The following is a 15,092-nucleotide window of genomic DNA, read 5'->3' on the forward strand; positions in this document are numbered from 1 at the left end:
AAAATAACGAACAAATAATTCTAATTTTATTCAATTTAATGATTCTTTTTTTATTCGTACTAATATTGAACTGATAGCGAAAAAATTTATTTCAATGAAAAAAAAAATAATATGTATATAAAATTAACAAAATTCTGTACATAATTAAATAAATATCTTAATTTTGTATATATAATAATCAGATAATGTATAAGCATTACTAATGCATTACTAAAAATGTGTATTGAAATAGGTTCAAGAATATTCTTTAGCTTCATTTTTAATGTGTTTTGATCTAACATGAATAATGAATAAAAATAATTTGAAAAAAGCGGTCATTGTATCGGTCATTGAATTATACCGCAAGAGTCTTTCAAAGCACAAAGACCACAACGTTGTATCGCGTGACTTTTCAAGTAAGCTACTTCAAAAAAACCGTCAGGCATAATTTCGCAGGTGCCCGTTGTCGACTGCATTGCGGATGAAATTTTCTTTCATCACTTGCACGATCAGCGGATTTATGCTTTCTTTGCCAAAATTGTAATCATGTAAATGTGTATAAATTATCTTAAAAAAAAAATTATTTCGATGTTTATCCATGTACCTGACTTAAACTTTAGCAAAAAACATCTACAACAAAGTAATTTTTTATGACAAATAGAAATCGTATTTTATTAAAAAAAGTATTTATTTTTTACTAGTAAGTTAAAGAATAAATGTTTTTACATATTTATAATGTTGAAAATAAAAGATATAAAAATAAAAGAAGATATTTTTATTTCCTAGATGTTTATTGACTGATTTGTGCTTACTAATATATTTTTTCAAGATGCCGAGATTAAAAAGATTAAGATATATTTATCCGTCTATCGTATGACAATTTACAAATTTCTATTCTATCTACAATAAGAACGGTTTCTGCGCAAATTCCATACCTGTTGTATTACGAAAAAATAAATTCAATCATACAATTTCTTTTCCTAGAAATAAAGAAAACTATATAACCGCGATAATTTCATTTTATGCAAGCAAAAATGTTCCGATTGTTGAAATATTGTTACATCGATAAATTAGAAAATATTTGCATTCTACGAGTAACAAGTTTGCAGACATAACATTGTGCAAGACGTAACATTGATTATGATGAATAATTAGAAAGTAAGTTAGCAGTTCCATAATACTATTAAGTATGTTATTATTGTATGAGTTGCAATTTGTTAAAACTGCTCTAATAAACATAATAAAGAGCTGAAAATTGAAACAAAATAGATGTTAGATGTGTGTGTTATTGCAATTATAAATTAAACTACTATAATTTTACAGTGCCATTTTACAATGTATGCATCTTGTGTATGCTCAATAAAAATTTATTTAAATTCTAATTTAATTGTAAATAAAATTCTAATAATAATATAATAATAACATATAAATAAAATTGTACATCAATGATGGATTTGAATAATCAGTTCAACGAATGAAAGATCTTTCACTTTTACTGCTTTCACATCTGCCTTTTCAGAATAAGTGAGAGTTGCCCATCATAAATTTCTTCATTACATTTCATTGCCCGTTTATGATAGAAATATATCCTTCGGTCAACCAATGAAATCATTCAACCTTCAATTCCGTTTAGCTCAACATGATGAAAGTACAAGCAAGTTTTATTTGGGAAAAAAGACGACTATTACATAGAAGTGGTTCCATCCTCTGACTCTCTTTCGCACTTTTCCCTCACTGTTTTCTCCGAGCATAGTACTCGTAGCAACGCGGCGATGCATAACAATTAATGCTAGTCTATTTCGTATCAAGAGCATTACGTTACTTTTTAACGTAGGAATATTTCTAAATTGAGAAACAAAATAAAAAATGACATCAAGATAAATCAAATAAATCTCAAAGATAGACCATAATATTTCCATATGTAAACATTGTATTCGTCAAATTTACATAGAAAATTATAAATAAGCTTAAATCAAATTATAGGAATTGCAACGAGTATTTCAATGAAAGATACAGATGGAATTATTTTGTATTTCCTTGTTGGTTTTGTTAGATAATATTAGGTGTACAAATAAGTTTTCGCCGTTTTTTATCAAAAATTAAGCATTTATTGTGAAAGAACGATACATAATGTTTTATTGATGTAAGTTAAAATGTAAGTGCAAGTTCTTTTTGCGTTTGGCACGAATCTTCATTCAATAATGCTTCCAATTCCGCGTCTTCGGCCTTCAGCTATGTTCTTTGTCTTCGACGTCAAATTCACCGTTCTTAAATTTTTGAAACCATTCACGACAACTTCTCTCACTTAAGGCAGCTTATATGCTTCTACAAGCAATCGATGAGCCTCAGCTGCAGATTTCTTCAAATTAAAGAAGTAAATCAAAAGTTCCCGCTTATTCGGCTCAAAACTCGGCATTTTCGCACAAAAAAAAATATATGATGCTGATACAAAATCGCTAGTATTTCAAGGTTATGTTGTTGACAGATGTCCAACCTTACGATATAATGTTTTACATCAGACAATTTTAACCATAGCTTGATAGTGGCGCCGTCTTTTGTCAAACGGCGAAAACTTATTTGTACATCTAATACTATTAGAGATACTTCACTTTTTAGAAGATACAATTTTTCCAATTTGCTAGACGTTATAGTAGCGCCGAGCACAAAATGATATTTCTCTTAATACTTACTTTACGAGCAATCCTACCCCACGAGCAATCCTAACCACGATATCGCACTTATAGCTGATATTGGAAGGTAGGTAACGACGTATGTACGTAGATCCACGTATAGTGCATACATCAAAAAAGTTACATGAAGTATACGTGGACATGAATGACCGCGCGACATATGGCGCCTAAGCACACGCCACCACGTCGTGTGCATATTTTCACTTCTCTACCTCCCTACTTTCTTCACTATCAAAATGAACGTCCCCTTGTTTTCATTTCTTCGATATGCATCCACGATCAAAATGATAATGACAAAATGATAGTGATCGATAGTGTTATCCTCAAAAACCGCGATAATTCTGAAAAACACAACGGATATTGAAATATCGTTATCGCAAAAGCCTAATTGAAGATTATCGTTAAAAAGAGAAAAGCAAAAGAATAGGCTGGCAAAATAATTTTAAAAAATTTTAAATAAAAATGATAATTTATAAATGTTGTCGAAAATTTATATTCGACATGTTTTTAGAAAATATTTGATCCTCACAGCGAATAGTGAAAAATCTTTTCATTTTCCTTTTTTTCATGTTTTCACTTCTTGCTGCATTATTAACTTTGAATATTACTAGAAGAATTTATAATAATCGATACGATGATGAGATAACGATGGTCATCGCGATATCCCAAGTACCGTCGAGACTTTGAGCAATTTAAACAAAACAAAATGCATTTACAAGCAGTTTAAAACCACATCTTAATGATTTTCTTGGGATGTGAAACAAAATTACCGATAAGAGTTGGATTCGCTCGGCCCGTCGGAAAAGCACCGGCGTGGCGCGCTTAATAATATTCTCGTGACCCGAGACTGGTTAGTCGGGAACCTCCGGTCTGTTTATCGATCCGTGAACCGAGTCACGCCAACCGACTCTTCGGCTCGAAGATTCAAGCAACGCTAATTCGAATTTCTTTCTCTTTCATAAACTGAGGCATATTCTTCTACTTTCCTAAGGAAATAAAAAAAAGTCCAGTATGCGTCGTGATTCAATGTATCCATCTTCATATTGTTCAAAATCAATGTATCGAACCAATCTCATATAAAATAAGCTAGAAAAATCAAAAACTTTTTACATAGTATCTCCACGTGGACTTATTCCATGGCGACCTCCTCACGTCCTCCATCGATTTCTTTAATTTACAAAAAGGGACATCCCGCGGGGTCTCTTGGCGCGTTCTCGCCACACTCAGAGAGAGATCCGAATTAAAACCCCTCGTTCGAAGGGTTATAAACCACGAGCTACGAGAGGGGAAGTTGCTGCGGAGGTGGGTCACGCAAAGAATGGGCGGAGATTCCAAAAATAGGACCATTACCGATAAGACCTAACCGAGGCGCGCCGTCGTAGGTAGGTAGGTATATACTGCGCGAGCTAGCCGGTGATGGCAGGTGATAAAGCGAGGGAAATGGGGTGAGTTAAGGGTGGAGGTAGACGAGAAGGTGATGATGGCGTTGGCGAAGTCGGCGAAGGTGGTCGTTGCTGTTCGCCAGCGATGGTAACAATAGTGGTGAGGCTTCGTAACAATGAGGGAGAGGGGAGGAAGAGGGTAGTGCGTGAATGAAATAAAAGGGTAAGGTTATTCCTGGTTTGATATTACGTCCTATCCACACCTCGACGTTTCCTGTTTGAGAGATTTAATTGGATAGACAATCAGACCAGTTTTCGGAGCTAGCGAATTTCTTTCCTTTGTATTATACGTGGCTATGTATGCTAAAATAATATTTTTATAAGTTAATCTATATATACGTTGAAGTTTACTGTTATTTAAATTATTAATATATGCCTCTAATATATTATGATAATAATCCCTGTTATCAACAAAATATATTTTAAGTAGACAGTGTCAACCATTGTATGTAAATATTTAGTAATAGGACTTGACCGAAAAGACCTTAGATGACTCTACGATTTTTATAGGAAAGGAAAAACTATTTTTAAGAACGACTAAAATGCAGAGATTTCTTACGAACGTTCAAGGATACAAAGAGAGAGAAGGAATGAGAAAAGAGACTAGGGAGGAAAAAGGCACAGGAGTTTGAGTGGCGTTCTACGACAGAATCGCGTGACTACTCACGGATCAATAGTTTACTCGTATACGTAGGAACAGGAGTTGGCTTATACGAGCTGGTTTAGACGGTGGTTTCTACCATCGAGGGTAAAAAGACAGTGTTGAACAGATTCTTACGGAAGTTCGTATATATAGTTCCGTCTTGATAATATGTTAATAATAATCACGATCTAACTCTGGATACGAGATTAGCTCTGAATTATTATTATTCTTTTTCTACATGTATATCCTGTGTATTATGTATTTTGAGGAAAAAAAATTTAAGATATCATATCCCATAAAATTAAATTATGAAAACTAAATAGAATATTTGTTAATAATACATTCATAAATTATAAACCATAACAAAAGAGAGAGAGAGAGAGAGAGAGAGAGAATCATATGTATTTTGAGAAAAAAAAATTTAAGATATCATATCCCATAAAATTAAATTATGAAAACTAAATAGAATATTTGTTAATAATACATTCATAAATTATAAACCATAACAAAAGAGAGAGAGAGAGAATCATAAAAAATTTATATATCTTGTAATCATGAAAATTTATACAGTAATGCATACAAGAATGCAAACTGAATATTATATATAAAAATAAATGCTAACTATTAATGGAGAAAATTAATTTTAATTGTCTATCTAAGCAAAACCAAAAATAATGCACGAATCATTGATATTGAAGAGTACTCACTTTGTATAGTTATGCAAAAAAGAGAAGTAAACTAGAGTTGGATTAGTTCCCAGGAATATTTAAACTATACGCGTGTACGTACGTAGACATCTGTATTAAACGGATCGATTGTCCCAGTGCTTGTGCTAATTTTCATAGTGGTAGAAAAACTATGTGGCAATAATGTAGCAGGTATTCTTTCCAACGACCGGCGCCACTACGACCCGCCACCCTTTTACCGTCAACTTGTCTTGAATTACAAATTAACGTTGACCGAGGAAAGTAACGCAGTTACCGTTTCTTCACTAATACTTGTGCGAATAGAAAAAACTATGTTATCAAGTATCTAATCACATAATATTACGAAGCGATCTTTCTTCAGTCATATAAACATAGTAATTTTTCATCATCTTGATTTCCAGAATTAAAAAAAAATACATATACGATTTTATAGTAGAAGACATTAATTGACAAAGACATGCTCTAATTATTTGAATTTTAAAACCGTTAACACTTATATTATTATATATTCTAGAAATACATTAGATAAAAATACGTATATATGTAAACAATTATATATTCGTATAATTACATATAATTTTTCATGAGATAATTATTTATATGTCAAAAAAGAGAGATGAAATTTTGCGTGCAATATTATTATTATCAGTATAATACAAACCAATCTTTACAAAATATCAAATAATAATCGTATAATTGTCGTATTTCATGATATCGCAATCAGAAAAAATGAAAATCCTTTTTTTCTATCGGTCAAAGCGCGTAAGATAATAAAACAAGCATTATAATCATATATGAGCGACATGAACATAGATGATATACGTATGCAAGAGAGAAGACGAGCGTAACAGCACAGCCTATCTACCAGCAATAATGGCAGGCTGTATCGATCGAACAAAATGTTCTTGGAAACACGACAAGCTCGAAACTCTTTTTGCTCGTTCGTTTATTGGACGTATAGCGTGCGTACGAGCTTACGAGCTTGCGAGCTCTCCGACACTTCAGAGGGTTTTAGGCTCCTCCCTTCCATCAGTGTCTAGAAATTTTGTAATGCCGAGTTTATGTTACGTATCCTGACACTAATGTAAATTATATTCCCATAACTAATTTACAGCTTCATTTTGGCTGCGTTAAATATAGCAGACACTCTAAAAAATTTAAATGGCTTTTTTTTCACACAGAATGATCTTTTCTACAATTTTAATTTACTTTTAACTGATTTACATGTTTATTAAATTATTTTTTATACATATTATTTTTATATATCAATAAAAATATTTTTACATTTCCCAATGTTAGCGTTGTTGCAAATATACAGGGTATCTATAAAGTCTGTCCTGCCTTCTATATTTCGAAAACTATTTAAAATTATGAAAAATCATGAAATACGTTTGACCATTTCGAAGAGTTACTCACAATTAGTGCAGCTTTTCGAAATCATCAAATATGTACATATACAAATATTGTACATATTTAGCGATTTTAAACTGTTGCTGAAAATAGGGGATGTGGGCAGACTTTAAACACCCTGTATGTAGGCGTTATGCTACATTAATTTTAAAAGGACAATTTTTATTATAATTTAACCATCTCACTAAAAAAAGATCGCTGAAAATACCGTTTGGCCGACTCGATTAACTCCGTCATTGATTTCCACTGTATCGAGCATAAATAAATTGCCTCTCTTTCTCTCTCTTTCTCTTGCCCTTCTCTTTCTCTCTGTCTTGTATCGAATATCCGCCAGAGAGAGTAAACGCGTATACGTGTGAGCTGTATACGCTCACTGACATTACGCCTGTGTACGCAATGATTGATGGACTTTTTCGTGACGTTTTCTTGGCAAAGGCATATCGATTCGGCAGGACTCTCGCGCTATCCTCATGCATTTATTCACATGTATTAAGGCGCACGTATACGTATATGTATATGCGTGAAAATAAGCTCATTTATAACCAAATATTAATCGCGTGATGTTTTATTTCTAGCTATTAATCATTTTTTCAATGTACATGTAAAACACAAAGTATTGCATTTATGTGGTGGTTCTGTATCCGTTATGTTACGTTATTAATTGAAATATTTATACTGCAATAACTACTTTATTTTTAATAATTTGTAATAAATTTGTAAATAAAATTCTTTCGATTCTGTTGCAATTTGCACTAACCGTTTTGCGCTTGTTCATTTTTTTATATTTCTCCTTGTCATCCAAAATATATAAAAAAAAAGCTATCAATAAGGATAAATTTGAACTTGGTTTGATATTGATAAAAATGTCATAAAAATTCCCTCTTCTGACTGTTTAGATAAAAAAAAGTTTGAGTTATCAAATCCAGAAAAATCCAAGGAAATGAAAATGGATAAATATAAATAAAAGATAGTTCTTACAGATCGAACTCTCACGCTCTCGAGATGATCCGACAGTATACAGATCGGCCAATTCGATTAACACGTTTTCCAGAAGTCGTCGTGCTCCAATTCGGGATTAAACCTGAAAAGTCAAGCGACTCGCGACCATGCGTGTCGAGTACATACGAACCACTAGACGAGATCATTGTAGTCGCAAGGAAATCGGTCGACGAATTTCTAAAGCAAAATTGTAACATACTTTCCCAGCAATAGACGAGTTGCATGCAAACAACTCACTTAATGAAATTGCACATTCCAAGATAAATCTAAATACTTAACATTCCTTAACATATAAAATTTATGGAGGATATCGTAGAAATCGCTTATTTTCTCTGTCAGTCATATCTTCTACAATAAGTTTAAACGATACATTCTTTTAGCAAAATTGCTTAGAAATCTATCTTCTTTGGTAATTTATTTTCAACATTAAGTATCTTAATAAATAAAGATATATAAAAATTATGTCAAATTAGACAGAAAAGCATTGATACTTTACTTTAGCAATAATCACTTCACCAAAAAGTATCGTACATAATATCTGTATTTGCACAAAGAGAACTAATAGGATATAAAAATTTTCTGTTTCTCTCTATCTCTCGTATTTCCTTTATATAATCTGATATCGGTCCTAACCGCGGCTTTAAGAAATGCAATTCAGCATAGGACAACGAAATACAATAATAATTTATCAGAATGCGCGTACACGAAAGGCACATGCGCTTTAAAATACGAATACAGTGAGAAGAGAAAGGAACGGTCATTATAGAAAGAGAAGTAAAAGAAAACAGACGACGCAGTAGAAGAGGAGAAACCGGAAGTACGGCCGCGTGCGCACTTACTTCATTCAGTTCTTGCTTCCATGTTCGCTCCTCTGTCGGCTCTGCCTGCCTTTTTCGATCTGCTTTCATGGAATCTACAGTTGTTTCTGCATCTATTCAATTTCTTCGTTTGCTTATATAAAGCAAACATAATTTCACATAATTCTTCACGTCATCCTATCCCTATGTACATTTTCAACCATCGTTACCTCTGCATCCTTCTCTTACATTACCTGACCATTGATTGATCATCTTTCTCGTATTTCTCAAATATCTCTCCTTCGCTCCGTCATTCGCTCGGAGCGAACAATAGAACGACGATATCATAATGCATGCCAGAGGGTGATTAATAATTCCGCGAGCGGGTTAGCAGCTACGCAGAGCACGACATCCGAAACATTTCTTGCGACGGCGTTTGCGATTACAAATCATCGTCGAACCACACACGTAATACGTCGTCCCACGCATATCGCTCTTTCGTGATTCGCAATCGCGAGTTTTTTCGTGATTCGCCGCTTTGAGCTGGCGGGCTTAGTGAAAGATATGCATCTTTTAACCTTTCACAATCGATCGATTTGGATTTGCGCCTATCTATATAAGTATTATAGAATATATTATAATATTATTTGTAAAACTTTCTAAATATTGTGTATTACACGACGATGCTATTATATTACTTCACACAGACTGATTTAAGATTTAGTTGCACTTGGTAACAGCATCACACGACCATCACTTTTAAATTCTATTTAACGTTATTCGAGTAATTAGCAGCACGCAATTGTAACAGTTACATTTAATTGCGACTATCTACTGTGTAGGTTTTATAAATAAATATATGTACTTCATGCAATCGGTCACGCCTCGGACACACGGAATCGTAAATTTACGGTTGAAATACAACTGGACGGAAGCGGCACACAAGCATCAGGTGCAAGTGGACCCACCTGCTCTATCCAGTGACCCCTTGCTTTATATCTATTCAGTCCTTCACACCTTTTTTTTTTTGCTGTGCTCTTCGATCACATTTATGACAAATATGTGATAAATACAAGATAACCAAAATAATTTCTTTTAAGGCGCTGAATAAAAATATTTGAAATGTTTTTCAAGGTACGTTATTATTATCGGAAAACAATAGAAAGAGTTAATCGACCTTTCTCTTAAATACAGTCTTAAGCACTTTGATAAATTGATAAACGCAATTATAAACGTATTTGGTGAACGTTGTCAAAAATGCTTTGTAATATCTTTTTTTAATATTTTTCTATTTTCTTTACTCTCTACTAATTTGACAAAATGATTTGACAAACTGATAGTTGAGATATAAACAGAATTCTTACTAAACTTATGATCTGTTTTTTGTTCCTGCACTAGACTGTACTGTGGTCAAAATCTCGCTACAAGTACTTTGAAATATTTTATGGATCAATTAGAAGAAAGAATTTTACAAACTGACCAGTTAAAAAATACTTCAAAGCGTTTACAGCATCGTGTTGTACCCAAAAACTCTCTTTCATGATTTCTACAAATATCAAACATGTATCTCACTTTAAGTTCTAAAAATATACACTAGTTCAGCTACAGAAAACAAACCTTGAAAATTGCATACGTTTCTGTAATAATGAAATTAAAATACTGCAACCACTAACGTATTCAAACCATATGTTATCAATATTCAAATTTCAACAGTCATCCTTCTCCATATTAATGTCAATTGATATCAGTAACATCATCGATATCTTGCGCCAAAACATCTGACGATAAAATGTTATTATTATTGTCAAAACGAGTTTCTAAAATAAAGCTCATGTCGCTTTTGCTTTTAGAAAGATTTTAAAACGAAACGTAGTGTACAAAAATATCAAAAACAATATTTACATAGAATAAAATAATATATTGTTTACTCCAAATAAAACAGAACGTTGACTGAGTTAAAAAAACAAACGCCTTCGGTATTCACAGTATGCTGACAGAAAAAGTCGAATAAATAACAATTTCGCAATAGCCTTAGGCAGATATACTGAGAAAAATTTCTGGTTGAAAATTTCTGAACGAACCAGAAAATTCTGATCATATCAATCAGAATTCTGGTTAATTTGATTAGAATTATAATAGAATTAGAAAATTTTAATTTGTCCATTTTCAACCAAAATTCTAATTAATGCAACTAGACTCTTTCTAATGCGCCAGAGCGTACAAATTACAAAATAGAAAGAGGAAATAGAAAGAGGAAGGGAGGATTATGGGGAAATGCAAGAGTACATCTGTACTTTCAAGCGTCCGCAACTTTAGCTTTCATTGTTAAGATACGCATGAGTATATATAATTCTAAAAAAAAATTTACAATTACGTCTGTCGTGTAATATTGTGTCTAATAATGAATAAAAATATATCATAATTTTTCATTTCTTTTGTGTATAAAACTTTATTATCGACATCAAAATCTAAAAGTTAATTTCAGATTACACCACTGCAGCGGAGATTAGTTTGAATCTTTGAATAGATATTATTCCACTACACCCTCATCATTCGCTGTATCTCTCAGTCACTGTCACTCTTCTCTCGTTTGCTCGTCGATTCAAATTACCTCTATAGTATCAACGCCGATTCTACCTGCTGACGTCACTTCCCATTTCCGAATGCCGCCTACCCAAGGTAGCATTAACGCGATCACTTTGTAGCCAATAAAATCGATCGCCATCAAATGCTAATGCTTTCTTATAACAGTTCAGTTCATTTGTACAAACTTTTATACTTCTTTTATATAGAGTTATTATAATGTAAACTAATCTACTTAACAGTCAATATTTTAACCAAGATGACGGAGCATGATTTTAATAATTAATAAACAATTAATAGGCTCGTGCGCGTGTTTGTTATTTAGATACAATTAAAAATAATAATTGCGACAGCTCATTAATGATTAACGACCTTCCCCAATGCTTAAAATTCATTCCATATGGCTCAATGTGTTGTTACCCTTGTTTCACTCCCAAACTTGTGGATGCGGAACGTACATACATGTGGGGTATTCCCCTTCTTTCATCTACAAATTTCTTAATTAGTTCAAAATGGCATTAACAAGAATACTGTGGTATTATATAATATAATTATTGCAGACATTCTATACGTGCCAACTTTGAGCGAATTCGCTCTGCTATCTCAAGCAGGCGGAAAAGTGCTGGTGCGGCAGCGGCCTTTCCGCGAGCGGACGATTAATCGTCGCTTTTCTTACCTCAGGCCGTAGCAATCTGATTTCGCGCGTACGCACGCACGCACGCACGCACGCACGCACGCGAGTCGCAAGTGCAGGTGTACACGGGTCGGGGTCGACCGGACTACCGTGATCCATAATGACGGCCGGGTGGTGGTCTTGTGTACACGTAGGGCTGGCATGGCAACGGGGTCGATAAATACCCCGGCACGGCACCGACTTCCGATTTCATCGTCGACGCTGCCGTGCCCGCGGCTCGTCGTAACGCGCGCCGGCATTCCACCCGCGTGCCCTGTAATTCGGCCTTAACGTGGCATTAGCGCCAGGTTTTCTTCCCAACGCGAACGCCCGGCCCCACCGACCGCCAGGGTTTGTCCGCGTTACTTCGAAACCATGGCGATCCGCACCGCGTTACCCAACTACGTCGCTATCGACGTGTTTTCGCGATCTTCCAGGCTAACGACACTCACACCGCCGCTCACACGCGATATCATATTAGAAGGGGTTTCCCCGTAAGGAATCCTCGATGAATCGATCGTCATCGAGGATTCCTTACGGGGAAATCCCTTCTAATATGATATCGTTCCGCATCCTTCCGCTAAGAAGTCTGCGAGAAAAGCATGTATGCAAAATAAGAGCCATTTATTGCTCGCAAAAAGCAATAAATTTGTTGGTCAACGGTTTGATTATAGCTGAAAATTCGCGCGATCAATTAAACACTCAACAATTTCAATCCTTCACCGCATACTTTAGACTTTAGAGTACTAGACTTTCTCGCTGTCGCTCATAATTTCTACCTTACATCATGATTTCACACAGGAAATATACTTCCTCCCTCTCACAATCCTGAAAAACTACGTAGGCGAACCTATGACCTATGACGTGTGTAATTTTTGCCCGATCGATAAAAAGCTGCTAAAAGTCAAGAATAAATATGCTCCAATTCTTGCTACAACAGAAATTCGTCGTAAAAGTACATATAAAAATATCGCGTAAAGCTGCTTCGTTTGCTCTTAGCACATCATTTTCTATACCTACTTATCGTAGATTTGTCCTCGGAGAGTAATCAAAGTTAAAAGATTTCGAAAAAGAAGCGTCCAGTGTTTGCCACGAAAAGGACCCCGCATTTACAATACTTGTCACATGCTTCTCTTATCTGCGGCAGGTGCACGACTACGAGAAAATGTGGGCAAACTGTATGTAGCGCCATGACAAACCGCTCCTTTTTTCCTTTAATCGCACACCCGGAACACGTTTCTATTCTCACGAGGCAACATCCAATACCTCAATCTGGTTATCTGTAATCCCACACACGGAAAGTGAATAAAGTCAAAGGGAAATCATAATTTTATATGACGTCATAGCATGACAGAATTAAACTGCTCAACAAATCTTAAATATTGAACCAACTCTCTGATACAGAATTTGATTTGACTCAAATTATAACTATGTAAATTCGTAACGATTACTCTCCAATGTGTAAAGAATTATAAAATTTAAATTTACATATAAAATTTTATATGTAATATATACTTTATATGATCAAATATTTTGAAGTGAAAAATTTGGCTAATTATGCATGCCAAAATATTTTTATCATATGTAGATAATGCATGAAATATAAATAAAAAATTCCGCCTTTTCGATAAATAAAAAGTCCCTTATAATTAGTAAATTCAAGAACACGCAAAGGTATAGCGTATACATAAAAATAGATTTTACCATTTTATTTTATTACTTTATTTCTGCAATTCAGAGAGGATAATACAATCGTTCGATCTTATCTATAGATATAAACGCTTTTGTTGCAAAAACCAATAATTTTTTACGGCGAGATTTTGTTATTATCGCTTTATATCATTCTACAAGTCCTATTTTAACGCTATATATAATCGATACAATCACACGCGTAAAATATCTTAATACAGTTCGCCATAACATGATAACTTGGGCTCAAAACTAATTCCTGACATTCCACGCAGTTGGCTACGGTTCTTTGAAAATCGGTGAGTCCAGGTAGATAGAGGACTAGAATTATTTTCATACTCAGGAAATTGATTCGAGCGATTTCAGGTTTCGAGAATAGGAACAATAATAATTGGCATAGTAATGTCGAACCACCGGAGTGGTTTAATACGAATCGTCAATAATCCACTTCTTCGGGAAAGTGCTTCGCCATCCTCGAGCAATTTATCGGTCGTCAGGTCGCCACCGACTGTCTCATAGGAAAGGAATTAGCGTTCGTAGTATCATTCGTTCTTAATCGGGCGCATCGGCAGCGGGAATAATAACTACGGCAACGGAAGCAGCTGCAATAGCAACGACTCCAACGGAGTGCATCTACTTTCACTGAGCATGCGTAGGACACGCTCGAGAGATTCTAACTAATGACCCATGGCATCTGATGGTGATATCCATTATAGATCGTCGCTTCGCTTCGCTTATCGCGGGACGACTTGCACGATGATCGAGGCACGAATCTTGAGGAATGATTCCATTCACGAAATCGAAAAAGGCAATTGTTGCCTTTGCTGCGACAACAATCTCCATAATGTTACCCGTTCTCAAATCATATGATCCATTTGAAAACCAAATTACATCCTTCGTCATAGATTTCCAGTAGATTTCCAGACGGAATCTCTAACAATCATTAATCAATAGATATCTCGCTAAATCCTAGAAGAAGAGGCAAGAGTTGGAAATCCGACACGCTCTTGAAGGGCGATGATCCTTCGACGATCCGGTATCCAGCAAGTGATGGCATTGGATGATCCACGATTACACACTGCACATCTGTGAATTCTTCCAGTGCCAAGACCCGCCAGAACCTTCGTAGTGATATTGATTCATCTCGCAAATCAATTGTTATTATTTCAAAATCTTACAACAATCTTATAAAGTAACGTTATTTTATATACGTACGAGACACATTTTAAGATTACTAAGAAGTCACTGATTATTTATAAAAACGGCACGATCATTGCGGGAAGAGCGGCCTACTTTAATACAACAGCGTTTCGATGAAGCAATACGTGCTAAACGAAGGAAACGAATACAGAGCGAGAGAAGAGGAGAAAGAACGGACAAGGTCTTGCGATGATTTTTAGCATGATCGACGTAACGTTATAAATTCGCGAAACGTGCAAGAAAAGCCTTGACGTTGTATAAGCAAGTCTTTTTATTTAGA

At 34.7% G+C, this 15,092-nt stretch overlaps 1 protein-coding gene and 1 long non-coding RNA gene across 4 annotated transcripts in view; one reads left to right on the top strand and one right to left on the bottom strand.

The window, feature by feature from the left end:
• Positions 1-4,088, bottom strand: part of LOC105143271 (uncharacterized) — a 51,482-nt gene extending 47,394 nt beyond the window's left edge. The window contains exons 1-3 of one of the 3 annotated variants that reach the window (XM_087404835.1): positions 3,780-4,086; positions 3,440-3,655; positions 2,670-3,010 (exon numbers count right to left, since the gene is read on the bottom strand). In XM_087404835.1, the coding sequence (XP_087260961.1) occupies positions 2,670-2,812 (143 nt within the window). In that variant the 5' untranslated portion in view covers positions 2,813-3,010; positions 3,440-3,655; positions 3,780-4,086. Of the gene's footprint in view, positions 1-2,669; positions 3,011-3,439; positions 3,656-3,779 lie in introns of all 3 variants that reach the window. The other 2 variants (XM_087404834.1, XM_087404833.1) reach the window with 2 other exon arrangements.
• A 5-nt stretch (positions 4,089-4,093) lies between these two features.
• LOC147910353 (uncharacterized) lies at positions 4,094-7,628 on the top strand. The gene is made up of 2 exons (XR_015544649.1): positions 4,094-4,274; positions 4,622-7,628. It is a non-coding gene; the product is annotated as an uncharacterized LOC147910353 (long non-coding RNA).
• The last annotated feature ends 7,464 nt before the right edge of the window (positions 7,629-15,092 follow it).

The sequence above is a fragment of the Acromyrmex echinatior genome, chromosome 3 (assembly GCF_024713525.1).
Source record: "Acromyrmex echinatior isolate Ae372 chromosome 3, ASM2471352v2, whole genome shotgun sequence".
NCBI classification, from domain to species: domain Eukaryota; kingdom Metazoa; phylum Arthropoda; class Insecta; order Hymenoptera; family Formicidae; genus Acromyrmex; species Acromyrmex echinatior.